Source organism: Squalius cephalus, assembly GCF_949319135.1.
Source record: "Squalius cephalus genome assembly, chromosome: 2".
NCBI classification, from domain to species: Eukaryota; Metazoa; Chordata; class Actinopteri; order Cypriniformes; family Leuciscidae; genus Squalius; species Squalius cephalus.
This window is the reverse complement of record NC_137123.1, coordinates 15667490-15688115: the sequence shown is the minus strand read 5'-3', so window position 1 is coordinate 15688115 and position 20626 is coordinate 15667490. Positions and strand designations below refer to the sequence as shown.

The window sequence follows — 20626 nt, the reverse complement described above, 5'->3', positions numbered from 1 at the left end:
TTGTAAATTGTAAATGTTGTGTTCTTTGGTGTAAAAAAAATAATACAAGTAATTTGTTCTGATTTCTTTTCATTAATTTCTTTGTTCTTTCTTTCATTGTTTTTTTCTGTCATTCATTCATTGTTATTTTTATTTATCATGTCTTTGTGTTTGTTCATTTATTCAACTTTCTTTCTCTATTATATCTTGTCTGGCCATTTTATAATTTTGGAAAGTGGAAAAGTGCTCTGGGGTTTATTGAAATATGAGCTATAACCTTTATTCTTCAAGAATGATACAAAAACATTTCTGAGAAAATGCAACAACAACAACAACAACAACAGATTTAATATATATACAATATAACATCATATAATAATCTAATTTCAAACTCGCTGTTGATGAAAATCATTGGCATTTTTCAAGGTGATGACATCTTTATACAGCAAGCACAAATGAAAGGAAAGCAATTCAGAACATTTCAGAAAACAGGTTTACACACCCACTGAAGTGTATTCATAACATTCACAACATTCATATTCATAACCGCTCTTCTTATAAGGAACATTAAAGTCGGCATGAAACACAAGTTCGAGTCTTTTCTTTCTTATGTGACATATCTTCTGGAACAAGAACATATGTAGGGCGGGGCTTGGTTTTGTCCGTGGGGAATTAACTGGATGGTTGTGGTTTGCTATTGGTGGATCTGATGTGATTGACAGGTTGTAAACACATCATCAGAGAGAAGAGAGAGGGGCAACATCTCTTCTCTAAGATAATAGTGATGTGCAAAAATCATAAAAATAAGGGTAACACTTTACAATAAGGTTCATTAGTTAACTACATTAATTAGCATGACCTAATAATGATTTGCATTTATACAGCATTTATTAATCTTTGTTAATGTTAATTTCAACATTTAATAATACTTCATTAAAATCTTGTTAACATTAGTTAATGCACTGTGAACTAACATGAACAAACAAATGTATTTTTTATTAACGAAACAGTAATAAATATATTGTTCATGGTTAGTTCATGTAATACATGAACTAATGTTAACTAATGAACCTTATTGTAAAGAGTTGCCGAAATAAGAATGGTGGATTTTGATTTCATGCTGACTTTAATGCTAGTTTTGGCAGGACAGCTCAGTAACTTTTAACAGAAAAGACGAATGTCTGTCGCTCCATCCGGTCAGACAGCTGGCAGTGACGAGAACAGATGGCTTGTGGGAAAATCAGAGAGCTGAATGTGTGTGTTCGGCACGTACGAGTCTTAAAAGCACACACACACACACTCAGTCCAGCGGCCCCTGAAAGATCAGTCTCGATTTTGATTTCATGCTGACTTTAATGTTGACAAGCACAGTGACTTTTAACAGAAAACTACTGGATGTGCGTCCGGTCAGACAGCTGGCAGTGCAGAGAACAGATGGCTTGTGGGAAAATCTGAGTGTTTGGCACGTACGAGTCTTAAACACACACACTCAGTCCAGCGGCCCCTGAAAGATCAGTCTGGTGACCTTGCCCTCGCGCGCGAGAGGCCTCATGCAGAACGGACATGCGGGGTAGAAGCCGTGCGCCCCGTGCGGCAGCATCAGTTTGCTCCAGAAGGCCGCGGTCCGCTCTGAGCACACGTGTCCGCAGGGGTTCAAGGCGTGCGTCGGCGGCGCCCCGTCCAGGTAGAAGCCCGACTCGCGGCCCAGTTTGAGTGGCACGTACAAACCTCGCGTTCGGCACAGCGGACACTCTCTCTCGCCCTCCCTCAGCGGCTCCTGCTCCGCCTCCTCTTTCGCCTCAGACTCGTCGTCCTCCTCCTCGGTCGAGCCCTCGTTCGGGACCCGCCGGCGCCCCCTCCAGGCGTGGTACCCGTGCACGTGTCCGCAGTGCAGGTAGGCCCAGGGCTGGTCGTCGTGGGCCGGGCCGATGAAGGAGCGATCGGAGCTGGGGAAGGCCAGTGTTCGCAGGCCCACGGGACACTGAGGCCGAGCCGCGTTCAGCTCGCGCCGGAGCACCTCCAGGTGTTTGAGGGTCGGCGTGCGGGACAGGCCTTCAGCCGAACGCCACAGGAGAGTCGCGCCGCACAGATCGATTAACGTGCCGTCCGTCAACTCCTGAGACTCGTCTTCAACCTAGAGAGACAGAGAGAGAATTAGAACGTGTTAGGGGTGTAACGATACCCTCATGTCACGATTCGATACATATCACGATACTGAACTCACGATACGATATTATTGTTACTATTGTTACTATAGTTACTATTGAGAGAGACAGAGAGAGAGAGAGAGAGAGAGAGAGAGAGAGAGAGAGAGAGAGAGAGAGAGAGAGAGAGAGAGAGAGAGAGAGAGAGAGAGAGGAATAGAATGTATACATAGTTATTTGATCATATCTTATTTGATCATATATTTCATTTATTCAGGTGTTCATTATCCACGCTCGAAAAAATCTTGGGTTATTTTTTTCTACCCAAATCCTGAGTTGAGCCTTTTGGGTTGTTTTTTTTAAGTGTTTGTGTAGTTTTTGTGTTACCCAGATCCTGGGTCAGATATAATAACCTAGGGGTTGAGTTATTTATCGCGGGCTTTTTGCGACCTCTTCGAAGTGAGAAAGAAATAGAACGTATTAGGGGTGTAACGATACGATACATATCACGATACTGAACTCACGATACAATATTATTGTTAATATTGTTACTTGTTTTCAACCTAGAGAGAGAGAGAGAGAGAGAGAGAAATATAACTATTATGCCGCTTTTCCACTGCATGGTATGGTTCGGTACGGCTCACTTCGGCTCGCTTTAAATGGTACGACCTCTGTTGAGGTTCCAAGCGTACCGTGCCGATACTAAAATGTGACGCTACGAAAACACTACGAATCACTTGATTGGTACCACTTTTAACTGGTAACATAAGACAATATCAGGACCAACAAATATTCCCCCATTGCATTATTATACATTATATTCAACATTAGATTGTAGTTTAATGAAGTACTGACACTATAACTCTGTAAACTTGAATTTATTTTCCTCACACACTAATTTTCATTTTGGGTGAACTATACACAATACGTACATATTATTGCATTTTTGTATTGTGATATATTGTTACACAATATATTGTTACACCCCAAGAACGTACACATAGTATATTTGAACATATTAGTTTTCATGTATTTTATATATTCAGGTGTTCATTATCCTTCGACATGGAAGGCATTTGGAAGTGACACATGGGAAAACAGACACTTCTGTTACTAATGTAATCAGAATAATCCTAAAATGGCCAGATATCAAACGATTAATTAGTCTGCCTAATAGAGTGGATACTTTCAGAGGAGTTAAGTAAAGGTCAATCTGCACTGACTCTAACCGGCCACTAGATGGCGCTCTTATTTCCTCATGAATCATGCTCTTCAAACATGATCGTTGAGTGAGTCAGTGAACCTACAGCGAGTCCATACAGAGTCATAGTGGAACACATCCAAACCACATCCACTGTTTAGAGAGCGCAAGATATCCAGAGAAACCTCCCAGCGTCACCTCGGGTCTTCTGTCTCACACAGACACACATCTCAGACAGACACACACACATCTCAGACAGACACACACACACAAAACACGGCTACCACGAATATACAGATGAGTTAGAGGTGCAGTGTCAGAAATACTGCATTTACACAATTCACAACACAAAAAGTATAGTAAAGATAGATAGAAAGATAGATAGAAAGATAGATAGATAGATAGATAGATAGATAGATAGATAGATAGATAGATAGATAGACACTCAGACATTTTCATGCCGTTTAAGGTTTTTATTTATTTCTTTGATTTTTGAGTGAAATAATTATTTGTTTGTGAGATTCAACTTATATAGATTCAATATAGATGAAATAAGACCCATTGTGAGCTATAAAATTCTGCTGAACAGATATTGAGAAATCCAGGATCCAGGAAGTAAGAGATGTTCAGAACTGTTGTTTACCAGCGACTGTCATTTCAGAACGTCTCATTCTCACACACTGAGCATCCAGAAAAAAAGCTGCATGGCGAGGTTATGGACAGGCCTTCTGACGCCATGGAGACCAGATTTAACAACACAACAAACATTCCAGTCGGGCGGGAGTCATATCACGAACAACAGCACACACACACACACACACACACACACACACACACAGGACGCGACACAAGCTTTGTGCTCATTTACTCTCTGTACGCCTTCGCTGATTGAAGAGATACACAAATATACAAAAAACTCTTATTCACACTGCAAAACTGAACAACGCTTCTGGTGTGTGTGTGTGTGTGTGTGGGTGTGTGTGTGTGTGTGAGATTCCAGATAAGGACGGTGGGAATTTTGTTGTCATGGTGATGTTTGAGTAACACAACAAGGAAATCTTAGCCTGATGTTTCTCTGTGCATCACCGAAATGTCGCTATGGTGAAGTTTTGACCTTGTTCTGGAGGATTTCATTACGCCTCAGTGATTCTCGGCCCTCACTTTGGTTGTGAGTTTAGTGAGAAAGTCTATGAGATAATGTAAATCCATGTCTTTGAGGAGCTTGGCCTGCGCTCTCACCAGTTTGCCGGGTTTCTGAGCCGATCGCGTCTCTCGCAGTGTGAAGACGTTCCCGCACACCGAGATCTCCCTCCAGGCGCTGGGCTTGGACTCGCAGGTGAAGCCGTGTCGCGGGCGCATCACCAGCACGCCGTTCGTGGTCAGACCGTCCATCTGCCCGTCAGCGCACCACCACTTCGCCGCTTTCTCCTGAGGACAGAGGGAAACAGGCTCATTCATCAGTTCGTTCGTTCATGCATTCATTCTGATTCACTGATTCATTCATTCGCTTACTACATTCACTGATTCATTCATTCGTTCATGCATTCATTCTGATTCACTGATTCATTCATTTGCGTATTACATTCACTGATTCATTCATTCATTCATTCATGCATTCATTCACATTCACTGATTCATTCATTCACTAACTTTATTCACTGGTTTACTGATTCACTCACTTTATTAACTGATTCATTGATTCACTTACTTTATTCACTGATTCACTCACTTCATTCACTGATTAATTGATTCACTCACTTTATTCAGTGGTTCATTCATTCGCTCACTTCATTCACTGATTCATTAATTCGCTCACTTCATTCGCTGATTCATTCATTCGCTCACTTCATTCACTGGTTTATTGATTCACTCACTTTATTAACTGATTCATTGATTCACTTACTTTATTCACTGATTCACTCACTTTATTCACGGATTCATTCATTCACTCACTTTATTCAGTGGTTCATTAATTCGCTCACTTCATTCACTGATTCATTCATTCGCTCACTTCATTCGCTGATTCATTAATTCGCTCACTTCATTTTCTGATTCATTCATTCGCTCACTTCATTCACTGATTCATTAATTCGCTCACTTCATTTTCTGATTCATTCATTCACTCACTTCATTCACTGATTCATTCATTCGCTCACTTAATTCACTGATTCATTCATTCACTCACTTCATTTTCTGATTCATTCATTCACTCACTTCATTCACTGATTCATTCATTCGCTCACTTCATTCGCTGATACATTCATTCACTCACTTCATTCACTGATTCATTCATTCGCTCACTTCATTCGCTGATTCATTCATTCGCTCACTTCATTCACTGATTCATTCATTCACTCACTTCATTTTCTGATTCATTCATTCACTCACTTCATTCACTGATTCATTCATTCACTCACATCATTTTCTGATTCATTCATTCACTCACTTCATTCACTGATTCATTCATTCACTCACTTCGTTCGCTGATACATTCATTCGCTCACTTCATTCACTGATTCATTCATTCACTGATTCATTCATTTGCTCACTTCATTCTCTGATTCATTCATTCGCTCACTTCATTCTCTGATTCATTCATTCCTTTGCTCACTTCATTCACTGATTCATTCATTCACTCACTTCATTCACTGATTCATTCATTCACTCACTTCGTTCGCTGATACATTCATTCACTCACTTCATTCGCTGATTCATTCATTCACTGATTCATTCATTTGCTCACTTCATTCTCTGATTCATTCATTCGCTCACTTCATTCGCTGATTCATTCATTCGCTCACTTCATTCACTGATTCATTCATTCACTCACTTCATTTTCTGATTCATTCATTCACTCACTTCATTCACTGATTCATTCATTCACTCACATCATTTTCTGATTCATTCATTCACTCACTTCATTCACTGATTCATTCATTCACTCACTTCGTTCGCTGATACATTCATTCACTCACTTCATTCGCTGATACATTCATTCGCTCACTTCATTCACTGATTCATTCATTCACTGATTCATTCATTTGCTCACTTCATTCTCTGATTCATTCATTCGCTCACTTCATTCTCTGATTCATTCATTCCTTTGCTCACTTCATTCACTGATTCATTCATTCACTCACTTCATTCACTGATTCATTCATTCACTCACTTCGTTCGCTGATACATTCATTCACTCACTTCATTCGCTGATTCATTCATTCGCTCACTTCATTCGCTGATTCATTCATTCACTGATTCATTCATTTGCTCACTTCATTCTCTGATTCATTCATTCGCTCACTTCATTCGCTGATTCATTCATTCACTGATTCATTCATTTGCTCACTTCATTCTCTGATTCATTCATTCCTTTGCTCACTTCATTCACTGATTCATTCATTCACTCACTTCATTCACTGATTCATTCATTCACTCACTTCGTTCGCTGATACATTCATTCACTCACTTCATTCGCTGATTCATTCATTCGCTCACTTCATTCGCTGATTCATTCATTCACTGATTCATTCATTTGCTCACTTCATTCTCTGATTCATTCATTCCTTTGCTCACTTCATTCACTGATTCATTCATTCATTCACTCACTTCGTTCGCTGATACATTCATTCACTCACTTCATTCGCTGATACATTCATTCGCTCACTTCATTCGCTGATTCATTCATTCACTGATTCATTCATTCATTCACTCACTTCATTCTCTGATTCATTCATTCGCTCACTTCATTCTCTGATTCATTCATTCCTTTGCTCACTTCATTCACTGATTCATTCATTCATTCACTCACATCGACTACTGTTCAAAAGTTTGGGGTCAGTAAAAAAAAAAAACTAATACTTTTTCATCAAGGATGCATAAAATTGATCAAAAGTGACAGTAAAGACATTTATAATGTCTTTCTTTCTTTTGAACTTTCTATTCATCAAAGAATCCTGAAAAATAAAATGTATCACAGTTTTATCAAAAATATAATAATAGTGAAATATCAAGAATAATCAGAAATGTCTCTTGAGCATCAAATCACTGAAGACTGGAGTAATGATGCTGAACATTCAGCTTTGATCACAGGAATAAATTATATTTGACAGTACATTCACATAGAAAATGTCTTTTAAATTATAATAATATTGCACAATACTGCTGTTTTTCTGGGTTTTTGTTGATCAAATAAATGCAGCCTTGGTGCGCAGAAGAGATTTCTTTCAAAAACATTAAAAAATCATACCGACCCAAACTAATGAACGGTAGTGTCGATCAATCTCTTGAATTTGTTCACTCACTCACTTGTTCATTTTCAGCTCTCCAGGATCAGTGAACACATGAATGCATCGTGGAACGGGTGGATGCGTGGATGGATGAGTGTGAAAGACTGTAAGAGAGGAGAGAGTGTGTGTGACCCACCCCCAGGAAGATGCTTTTGGCCGAGTCGAAGCCGGCGGCGTAGATGCGCGCGGTGTAGGGCGGGTCTCGCTCACACACGATCCGACACGCGAACCGCGAGATGGTGCTCTGAGACGACAGCGTGTCGCTGTTACCGTGACAACCAGGCGCATTGTCCAACACCACAAAATCAATGGGGCTTTCAGTGGACCGGCCGATCTGCAGAAGAAGGATGGTTTTATAGGGTGTGTGCGATGACGAAATGAGCAAAATCAGACTGATATCAATGACAGATATGATCAACTTTTGGTAACACTTTATTTTACAGTGTCCTTGTTACATGTGCTTACCATAGTAATAACAGTAAATTATGCATAATTACATGCAACTCATTACATTACAAGCAATTGAAAGTTATAAAGTCTGAATTGTGAGATATAAACTCGCAATTGCATGTTATAAAGTTTATATTTCGCAATTCTAAAAAAAAGTATGAATTGCGAGATATAAACTCGCAATTGCGAGAAAAAAGTCAGATAAAAAGTTGCATTTATATTTTCTTTTTTTTGGTGCCGGAAACAAGCTTTGCTTACATGACGGAATATTAAACATCTCACAAGTTATTTTGGCAAAAACAACATGTAACCAAACTCAAGGTTATGTTGGCTAGAAGTGGGTTACTCATAGCCGGACTACATCGGCTCTATAGTTAACCAAGACGGTGAAATGACAGCTACTGCATTCTGGGTAATGGCACAAATCCAGCAAGAAGAAACGCACCTGAAACATGTCAGTGTTGCTGTCGTGTGTGTACTCCACCACCACCGTCTGCGCTCGGGACAGGGTGTACGAGACGCTGTGCTGGTCTTTGTTGCTGATGGCCTGCAGAAACACCAAAACCCTCGTCATGAGCAGGCAGGAGTAACAGACGACAGAGGAACGTGAGGATGAGATAAACGTGTTGCATGATACATCAGTTAACATGCCTTAGACAGTGAGGAATGATCAGGACATTTAAACACTCGGCTTGTGCAGATCAAATGTGACACATATGAATGAGCAACATAAAAATGATGATGTGTACCTTGGCGGTCTGCGGACTGCATGTGCTGTGGACGGTGCTGGGTTTGACTCCATTGGCTTTGGGTCTCTTTAACAGAGCGAAGCGGCTTCTCCTTCTGCCCCGGTCTCCGTTCGGCAGAGAGCCGTTGTAGCTGTGAGGTAAACAAACCGTTGGTGAACAATCTGATTCATTCATTTACTCACTTCATTCTCTGATTCATTCATTCACTCACTTCATTCTCTGATTCATTTTCTCACTTCATTCACTGATTCATTCATTCGCTCACTTCATTCTCTGATTCATTCATTCACTCACTTCATTCTCTGATTCATTCATTCACTCACTCACTTTATTCACTGATTCATTTTCTCACTTCATTCGCTGATACATTCATTCGCTCACTTCATTCTCTGATTCATTCATTCGCTCACTTCATTCTCTGATTCATTCATTCGCTCACTTCATTCTCTGATTCATTCATTCGTTCACTTCATTCTCTGATTCATTCATTTTCTCACTTCATTCACTGATACATTCATTCGCTCACTTCATTCTCTGATTCATTCATTCACTCACTTCATTCTCTGATTCATTCATTCACTCACTCACTTTATTCACTGATTCATTTTCTCACTTCATTCGCTGATACATTCATTCGCTCACTTCATTCTCTGATTCATTCATTCGCTCACTTCATTCTCTGATTCATTCATTCGCTCACTTCATTCTCTGATTCATTCATTCGTTCACTTCATTCACTGATTCATTCATTCGCTCACTTCATTCTCTGATTCATTCATTTTCTCACTTCATTCACTGATTCATTCATTCGCTCACTTCATTCTCTGATTCATTCATTCGTTCACTTCATTCACTGATTCATTCATTCGTTCACTTCATTCACTGATTCATTCATTCGCTCACTTCATTCTCTGATACATTCATTCGTTCACTTCATTCACTGATACATTCATTCGCTCACTTCATTCTCTGATTCATTCATTCGCTCACTTCATTCTCTGATTCATTCATTCGTTCACTTCATTCACTGATTCATTCATTCGCTCACTTCATTCTCTGATTCATTCATTTTCTCACTTCATTCACTGATACATTCATTCACTCACTTCATTCTCTGATTCATTCATTCACTCACTCACTTTATTCACTGATTCATTTTCTCACTTCATTCGCTGATACATTCATTCGCTCACTTCATTCTCTGATTCATTCATTCGCTCACTTCATTCACTGATTCATTCATTCGTTCACTTCATTCTCTGATTCATTCATTCGTTCACTTCATTCGCTGATTCATTCATTTTCTCACTTCATTCACTGATACATTCATTGGCTCACTTCATTCTCTGATACATTAATTCGCTCACTTCATTCACTGATTCATTTATTCGCTCACTTCATTCTCTGATACATTCATTCGCTCACTTCATTCACTGATTCATTCATTCGCTCACTTCATTCTCTGATTCATTCATTCGTTCACTTCATTCACTGATTCATTCATTTGCTCACTTCATTCTGATTCATTCATTCACTCACTTTATTCACTGATTCATTGGCTCACTTCATTCTATGATTCATTCATTCGCTCATTTCATTCACTGATTCATTCATTCACTCACTTCATTCTCTGATTCATTCATTCGATCACTTCATTCTCTGATTCATTCATTCGCTCACTTCATTCTGATTCATTCATTCACTCACTTTATTCACTGATTCATTGGCTCACTTCATTCTCTGATTCATTCATTCGCTCACTTCATTCACTGATTCATTAATTCGCTCACTTCATTCTGATTCATTCATTCGCTCACTTCATTCACTGATTCATTTATTTTCTCACTTCATTCTCTGATTCTTTCATCCGCTCACTTCATTCACTGATTCATTCATTCGCTCTCTTCATTCTCTGATTCATTTATTCGCTCACTTCATTCACTGATTCATTCATTTTCTCACTTCATTCTCTGATTCTTTCATTTTCTCACTTCATTCACTGATTCATTCATTCATTCACTCACATCGACTACTGTTCAAACGTTTGGCGTCAGTAAAATTCAAAAATATACTTTTTCATCAAGGATGCATTAAATTGAAGACACTTATAATGTTACAAAAGATTTCTATTTCAAATGAATGCTGTTCTATTGAACTTACTTATCAAGGAATCCTGAAAAATAAAATGTATCACGGTTTCTTTAAAAATGTAAATTGAAATATCAACATTAAAAACATAATAATTTTTAACAACAATAATAAATGTTTCTCGAGCATCAAATCATCATATTAGAGTGATTTCTGAAGGACCATGTGACACTGAAGACTGGAGTAATGATGCTGAAATATATTACAGAGAGCCGTTGTAGCTGTGCAGAAAACACAATCTCGCTTAAGCACGAATGCAAACCTTACCCGAGGATGACGAGCTCTCCGTATTTGACGGGTTTAGAAGAGCTCAGCAGCTCCTGCTCGGGGGACAACATCGCTTCTCTCTTCTGCTCAAACACTTCCTCTGAAATGTGTTTTGACTTTCTTGATCTTCCTTCCTCAGAGCTCCACCATCACGGCCTCACCAGAAGACATCTGCAAACACATGAAAACACAGGTTATGTTATTAATCTGAGGCCCTAAACGAATGAATAACCAACAGATGCCCGTGTTTGTAGCACGAAATCTACAGCCTCGAATATTAGCGATGCAAGTCTTATTCGCACCTGTAGGGAGGCGCCACTGAGACTATAGTGCAACAAACTGAGCAAAAAAAACTATTTTTTATAAATTTTTGATAATGAATTATCGAAAGAGAATATAAACAAAAAAGTCCAATAACAACACACAAGTAAAAGCAAAGAGGTCTTCAAAATATGAAGCATGAGATCTTCCACATATATCTCTGCGATGGTTTCACTTCCTCTCGTGCGGGCTGGCATCAGTGTTGTTTTGCTCCGTCAGGGTCAAGCGGTCACGAAAGTCAGTCATGTTGACACGCGATAAAAACCACAAACATAAAAATAGCAGGAGACAGACATCTCCGTTTCTGACACAAAAACATCAACTCTCACAGCCACAAATTACTGCGCAGATATAAACAGGTGGTTGACAAATCAACCAACAAACACCAGGGTAAACATAAAACAGCCATACATGTTTAAACCAACACACACACACACACACATCAACAAACAAACAAACACAAGTGCAATGCAACAAACAAACAAAACATGAAGAAAGATGTAAAGCAACACACAAGCAGACATCAACAAACAAGCACAAGTGCAACGCAACAAACAAACAAAACAAAACAAAAATAAATGTGTGAAGCAACAAACACACATCTGCACAACTCAACAAAGTGCAAAGCAAAAAATTAAACAATAAACAAAACAATTAAAAATGTAAAGCACGAATTAACCGGCAAACACAAAAACTATTCAAAATCAACAAACATCAAACAAACACAAACCAGCACAACAAACGAAAGCAAACACATGAAAACAAACATAAATAAAAATGTAACGCAGCACAAATTAACCAAACAATAAATTAACATAAAAATGTAAAGCAGCGAGCATACACACCAACCAACGATGAAACACTGTCAACAAACAAACTAACAAGCATAAACAACTACAAAACAACAAACATAAATAAGAAAAAACAACACAAGCACAAAATCAACAGAGAGATACAAAGTTGTGTGTACTGAGTATTGGAGTAATGCAACAGTGCGATTCATTTTTTCAGCATCTTCATAACTAACAGTGAGACACACACACACACACACACACACACACACACGTGTAAATGTGCAGAACCTCCTGCCTTCCTCTGTTCCCTCTGTTCCCTGCCGGACTGAATGAATGAGCAGAGACTCTGAAACACTGATATCTGATCCAGCACTTAATCATCGACTGACAGAAACACTCCGGCCTCGTGTGAATAAACTCCTCACCTCATCCTTGCCTCACTCTCTCTCACACACACACACACACACACACACACACACACACACATTCTTGTACATCTATCTTTATGAGGACATTCTTTGACACAATGCAATCTCTTGCCGCTTACCCTAACCTTACCCATCACAACTAACCACAAGTGCCTAACCCGAACCCTGACCCTAAACCGACCCTTAACCTCATTATAACCTTATCCCTAAAACACACACACACACACACACACACACACACACACACACAGAGACAGTGCACATACTCGCACACACATGCACACACACTCACATACTCTCACTCACTCACACGCTCACTCACACACACACAATCACACACTCACACACTAACCTAAACTCACATATCTGATCCAGCACTTAATCATCGACTGACAGAAACACTCCAACTTTGTGTGAATAAACTCCTCACCTCATCCTTGCCTCATTCTCTCTCACACACACACACACACACACACACACACACACACACACACACACACACGCACACTCACACATACTCTCACACAAATTCATGCGCACACACATACACACTCACTCACTCTCTCACACACACACAATTATACACACAATCACACACATTCTCTCTCACACACACACACACTCACTCATCCTTGCCTTATTCTCTCACACACAAACACACGCATACACACACGCACACACACACACACACACACACACACACACACACACACACACACACACACACACATGCACACACACACAATGCACATACTCACACACACACACACGCACACAAACACACACATACTGTGAGTTTAGGTTAGTGTGTGTGTGTGTGTGTGTGTGTGTGTGTGTGTGTGTGTGTGTGTGTGTGTGTGTGTGTGTGTGTGTGTGTGAGTATGTGCATTGTGTGTGTGTGTGTGTGTGTGTGTGTGTGTGTGTGTGTGTGTGTGTGTGTGTGTGTGTGTGTGCGTGTGTGTGTCTGTATCCATGCCAGACATTTGCTCAGAATACAGGAGACATTTGCACTCTTGCCAGCCGGTTACAACACCGCACAGTGTTTCCACGGCAACACAGTACACACTCCTGATGTAGGGCACACACTGACACACACCTCTCTGGGCGCGTGCTCTTTGAAGTATGCATGTTTGCTAATGAGCAACTGTGATTTATGACCCCTTTCTGAGCATCCAAACACACACATACGCGTGTACAAGTTTAGCTGAGACTTCTGGTCCGGTGTAGCGTTTAGGTTAAAGATAAAGATAGCTAGGCTGTTGCTAAGGCGGGTTGCTAGGGTGTCATGTTATTGCACACCAGGTGAAAATCTTCTGATCACTTATAAAAGCAATAGCAAGTAATGACAGAGAGACATTCATATGGGACTTAAATATTTACGAACTTTTAAGAAACATGATGCATTGATTTTTATAGCCTAATAAAACCTATGTAGCCTAGTACTGAAAATAGTTTCAACCAACGAATGAAAAGTTAATTTTTATCTATTTAACATGAACTTACTACAGTTGTCAAGGACATCTTTTTGCTCTTTTCTTCCCTCAGGTAGATCGCATTTCCTCAGCAGCTTTACTTCTGTCGCGCGAAACAATCAGCACGTTCACTGATGGACTCATGAATATTAATCACGTTGTCTCCATTCGGCCAAAGTGATTTGCTGAAGTCAAAATGCGGGCAATGTTGGCCCCGCCCATTTCCGAATCAGTGACTTCAGCTTGGTCTTCATTTTAAGTCCCCCTGTAGTCAATATTGTATCCCTGAAAACTCATCTTTTGATCACCGAAATTACATCTTTAAACGTTTTTTCCTTAAAAAAAATTCTTCATGTCTTAAAATAGCTTGAATGTAACTCTACACCCTTGCCTCATTTAGTATGCGCGGTTCTCTGAATATGCAAATGAGCCCCGCCTCCACTCACTCACTCAGCTCAGAGATCCACTCGTTGATGATCACACGTTGATCTGATTGGTTCAGTTTGAAGGTAGTTTGTGACGTCAGAAACACCAGCGATTTCAAAGTGTGTTTTTGAGACTGTCTTTGGTTCACTGCAGTTTTAAGGAGAAAATACTCAGCAATGGTGTCGACTTATGAATTTACACATGGTTTGTCTTAAAGCATATTAAAAACACCACATAGACATATAAACAGCATTAAAAGCTGGACTTTCACCACAGGGGGACTTTAAACCTTCATTTTACGCCTACGGCCATAATTATTTTAATCACACTGTTCACGGTTAAGCAAAATTAACTTCTTAAAGTCACAATGCAATCAAAATCGACAATTCTCATTTATAACAGAATACAGCTGTATCTATTATGAATGATTTATCCGTGCACATATATATTTTTTAAAATTCATATTCCTCGTAATCTTTAATCAAAGTAACTTCTCTGATGACGAGGGCGGGGCAATAACCTGTCAATCACATCAGATCCACCAATAGCAAACCACAACCATCCAATCAATTCCTCACAAAATCAAGCCCCGCCCTGCATTTGATCTTGTTTGTGAAGCCGTTTCACTCGGATATACGTCACAATCCTGAAGAAAAGACTATATATATAAATATAGCTATTATTGCTCAAAAAGAGAGAGAATTAAGTACAGATTGACAAAAACCCAAAGAATCAGCAATACACTCAGAAAAAAAGGTACGAAAGCTGTCACTGGAGGCGGTACCCTTTCAAAAGGTACAGTTTTGTACCTGAGGAGTGCATATTATACCTCAACGGTACATATACCAAAAGTGTACATATTAGTACATAAATGGCACATATGAGACAGCTTTTCTTCTGAGAGTGTGGTCTAACAGTGCATCTGTAGCTCTGAGGATCAGTGTGTGAGAGGGAAGACGTGTGTGTGTCAACACAGAGCTTCATTCACTCTGGATACACACACCCGTCCCGACACACGAGTCAAACGCTGACTTCACCGTCACACAACAGAGGGTCTTTATGACACACAACCTCCACGCCGATGCTGACACACACTCAACGCTGCTTTACACAGCCTGACGACTGTGTGTGTGAGAGTGTTTGTTTAACGGCAGTGTTTTAGCAGTGCAACGCTCTGTTTTGATAACGCTGCAAAGGCTTATGATCTCAGACTTATAGGCCATGCAAAGTTAAAGTTGTGTTAAGGATCTAATGCAAATATCACAGAAGAAAAGCTTCTTTATAGAAACGTAAAGTCTTCTGTCCGGCGCTTCATTACAGAACCTTTAATGGGTCATTTTATGGGCTTAGTTTTAATTAAAATAGGGGTTATTAAACTGTAACATATAAAAATTATTAATATAGGGGTTGTATGCTTTAGTTTATTTTGTTTGTGTATTTGTTTTTAGTATTATCATTATAGGATATAGCACGCTTTAGTTAATATATTAGCTATTGTAACAAATCTAATTTCCTGAGAAGGATTAATAAAGTATCTATCTATCTATCTATCTATCTATCTATCTATCTATATTTCTATCTATCTATCTATCTATCTATCTTTCTATCTATCTATCTATCTATCTATCTATCTATCTATCTATCTATCTATCTATCTATCTATCTATCTATCTATCTATCTATCTATGTATCTATCTATGTATCTATCTATCTTTCTATCTATCTATCTAACTATTTATCTATCTATATATATCTATCTTTCTATTTATTTATCTATCTATCTATCTATCTATCTATCTATCTATCTATCTATCTATCTATCTATCTATCTATCTATCTATCTATCTTTCTATCTATCTATCTATCAAGTTATTTCATTAAGTAAAATGATGTAACATACTTTATCAGAAATAACCGATTAAACATGAAAGTATTAAGCAATCATTTAAAGTATTTCTGGCAGAAATGGTTCTTTAAGATTGAGTCTAGAACCCTAAGGTTCTAAACAGAACCCCACTGATCCTTTGATCAACAAAATATTCAGGAAATTCCAGATCTATCAGCACAGACTATTTTCTATTTGTTCAAATATTAAAGACAAGTTCTAAAATCATGAGTTATTTCTCTTGTCCAATCGGCTCTCAGTTACACAACACCGATTCATCAATGTTGTATAATAGAGCAAGCGTCATAACACACTTTTAGAAGGTTTGAGGTTTGTCGCTTGCAGTGCAAGAATGAGTTGAAGCGTGTGTGTGTGTGTGTGTGTGTGTGTGTGTGTTTCAGCAGTGATTCTCAGTGCAGTGTTTCAGCTTTACACACACAACCGTGTTTGAGCTGAAGCAGAAAATACAGAGCCAGGAAGAAGGAGATGCAGTGTGTGTGTGTGTGTGTGTGTGTGTGTGTGTGTTTCAGTGTACTTCATTTAATTCAAATGTTTATTATGCATTGAGTTTGCAAAAAATAACAGAATGCTGACTAGAAGTTAATTACAATTTTTTCAATGAAGTGTGGAAATTTTCACTATTAAACAAAACGGTAAACAAAAACTAAATATGTTCAAGCTGTTTTCATTATTCAGAGAGTGACTTTCTTTTAATGAAACAGCCTTTCAATAAAAAACTTTAAACTTTATGGATGCATTTTTGTTATATTGCTTGTGTTTTGGGTTTTTTCAGGGAAAAAAATGGGCAAGCATCCACTAAGTGAATATAAATAATGTCAATGATTTAACAATATTAAAACAACTTTTCTATGGTTTACATATGCCATTTTCTACATCTATTTGTCTGTTTCAGTATAGCTTACTTTTTTTCTTTTTCTCTTATTTTTTGGTGACAATGACTAATATTAAGATATCATAAAATGATTTGGTAAGGGTGTGTTTTGGTAATTCTATCGTAGGCTGAGATGTTTAAACTGCGTTTGTAAAGTCAGAAATGAGAGAAGTAAAGTTTCAGTGAAGGAGGATTTGATCCGGATGAAGATCCGAAGCCTCTTCTTCTTCACACACACACACTCAGAAACACGATGCGCTTATTTATTCATAAACTCCTACAGTATTCAAACCTCACAACATCTGAGTGCATATTAACACTGACAATCACACAATATCTCCACATCTGTCCATCAATCAACACTGCTGATCAATCACTGACACCCAAAGCAGAGCACAACAAAGAAATGCATTTTTGCATGAATGTATATACTAGTAAATGATATTTGATCTAGCCTGTAAAGTATAGTCCTACATATGGGATTCATATTTTAATCTACTACAGATATGAAGAGAGAAGGTAAAGCAGGCACTTAAAGTAAAGAGGAGCATATAACTCTGTGAAACATTTTTTTTTTCTTCTTTTGAATCATATCAAGGTTAATTACATTAAGCAGACACAGAGTACTTTTAATATTTATATTTCGTAGACTAATAAAACTATCAGGATTTATTTTAGTTTAGTTCATTTCTGCGGAGTTAAACTGAACATTTTGCTAGCTTCTTGCAAACGTTTGCATATGCATTGCAGTGCTTTAAGTTGCGTTCACTAAAGGTAAGCTTACCTCTAATAAGACTTTTAGTGAGCCTTCTCAGATATGCGCCAAACTACAGAAACTCCAGCTGGACTGACTCGGGTATTGTCGGAATAAATGCTAAATAAACTCATGTAAGCAGTGAGGCAGGATGTCCCAGGCAGTCTCAGTGCACTGACAGATCTCCAGAATCACTCGCTTCTGCCTCTATACAGAGAGAGAGAGAGAGAGCGAGAGAGAGAGAGAAAGAGAGAGAAAGAGAGCTGACGTCACTGAGAGTCTCGCCAGGAACTGTGGGTAATGCAGTCCAGCAATTCATCCTGAACTGTGCCCCCTTTCTTTTTGGTATTTGTTGTTGTATCACCTCAGAAAAGTGTTGTTAGTGACCTACATACACAATAGAGAGCATAGAATAACATACTGAATAACTAACTTATACTATGTTATTCAGAAATGTATCTATAGATCAACATTCATATTAGCAGTATCAAGTATCAGTATCACAACAGAATAGAGCAGAGCTAGAATAGAATAGAATAGAATAGAATAGAATAGAATAGAATAGAATAGAATAGAATAGAATAGAATGTGGAATAGAATAGCATAGATATTAAAGATATATATATAAATACGATATCTACAAGATATAAAAACTGTAGCATAATATGACTTATAGAGCAGAACAGAATGTTACAAACTAGATTAGAACAAATGAGAACAAATAGAAAAATAGAATAGAATGTGGCATACAATAGTATAAGATATAATAGATTGTAGCATATGGCATAATATAACAGAATAGAATGGAGTGTGACAGACTGAATTTGAAAAAAACGGACTATATTTTCTAATATAACCTATTTGTTCAAATTTAGCAAAATAGAATAGAAAAGAACAGAATAGAATAGAATAGAATAGAATAGATTAGAATGTGGTATATAATAGCATAAGATATAATAGATTGTAGTATGACATAATAGAACAGAACAGAATGTAATATACTAGATTAGAACATATAGCAAAATAGGATAGAATAGGATAGAATAGAATAGAATAGAATAGAATAGAATAGAATGTGACAGACTGACTTTGAACAAACAGACCATATTAGAAAATATGGTGAAATAATAGGATAGGATTGAATAGAATAGAATAGAATAGAATAGAATAGAATAGAATAGAACAGAATAGAATAGAATAGAATAGAATAGAATAGAATAGAACAGAACAGAACAGAATAGAATAGAATAGAATAGAATAGAATAGAATGTGGCATATAATACCATAAAACATAATAGACTGTAGTATGACATGATAGATCAGAACATAATATAACAAACTAGATTAGAACATATAGCAAAACAATAGAATAGAATAGAATGTGCCATACAATAGTATACGATATAATAGACTGTTGCGTAATATGGCATAATATAACAGAATAGAGTAGAATGTGACAGACTGACTTTGAACAAACAGACCATATTAGAAAATATGGTGAAATAATAGGATAGGATAGAATAGAATAGAATAGAATAGAATAGAATAGAATAGAATAGAATAGAATAGAATAGAATAGAATAGAATAGAATAGAATAGAATAGAATAGAATAGAACAGAACAGAACAGAACAGAACAGAACAGAACAGAATAGAACAGAACAGAACAGAACAGAATAGAATAGAATAGAACAGAATAGAATAGAATAGAATGTGGCATATAATACCATAAAATATAATAGACTGTAGTATGACATGATAGATCAGAACATAATATAACAAACTAGATTAGAACATATAGCAAAACAATAGAATAGAATAGAATGTGCCATACAATAGTATACGATATAATAGACTGTTGCGTAATATGGCATAATATAACAGAATAGAGTAGAATGTGACAGACTGACTTTGAACAAACAGACCATATTAGAAAATATGGTGAAATAATAGGATAGGATTGAATAGAATAGAATAGAATAGAATAGAATAGAATAGAATAGAATAGAATAGAATAGAATAGAATAGAATAGAATAGAATAGAATAGAATAGAATAGAATAGAATAGAACAGAACAGAACAGAATAGAATAGAATAGAATAGAACAGAACAGAACAGAACAGAATAGAATAGAATAGAATAGAATAGAATAGAATGTGGCATATAATACCATAAAACATAATAGACTGTAGTATGACATGATAGATCAGAACATAATATAACAAACTAGATTAGAACATATAGCAAAACAACAGAATAGAATAGAATGTGCCATACAATAGTATACGATATAATAGACTGTTGCGTAATATGGCATAATATAACAGAATAGAGTAGAATGTGACAGACTGACTTTGAACAAACAGACCATATTAGAAAATATGGTGAAATAATAGGATAGGATTGAATAGAATAGAATAGAATAGAATAG

General features: G+C 37.6%; 1 protein-coding gene across 3 annotated transcripts in view; it reads right to left on the bottom strand.

The window, feature by feature from the left end:
* Positions 1 to 220: 220 nt before the first annotated feature.
* peli1a (pellino E3 ubiquitin protein ligase 1a) overlaps positions 221 to 20626 on the bottom strand; it is a 21694-nt gene continuing 1288 nt past the window's right edge. The window contains exons 2-8 of one of the 3 annotated variants that reach the window (XM_079861116.1): positions 18227 to 18403; positions 11225 to 11395; positions 8810 to 8939; positions 8506 to 8607; positions 7747 to 7944; positions 4564 to 4752; positions 221 to 2113 (exon numbers count right to left, since the gene is read on the bottom strand). In XM_079861116.1, coding sequence (XP_079717242.1) covers positions 1469 to 2113; positions 4564 to 4752; positions 7747 to 7944; positions 8506 to 8607; positions 8810 to 8939; positions 11225 to 11295 — 1335 coding nt within the window. In that variant the 5' untranslated portion in view covers positions 11296 to 11395; positions 18227 to 18403 and the 3' untranslated portion in view covers positions 221 to 1468. Of the gene's footprint in view, positions 2114 to 4563; positions 4753 to 7746; positions 7945 to 8505; positions 8608 to 8809; positions 8940 to 11224; positions 11396 to 12627; positions 12768 to 14270; positions 14370 to 18226; positions 18404 to 20626 lie in introns of those variants that run through there. The other 2 variants (XM_079861118.1, XM_079861117.1) reach the window with 2 other exon arrangements.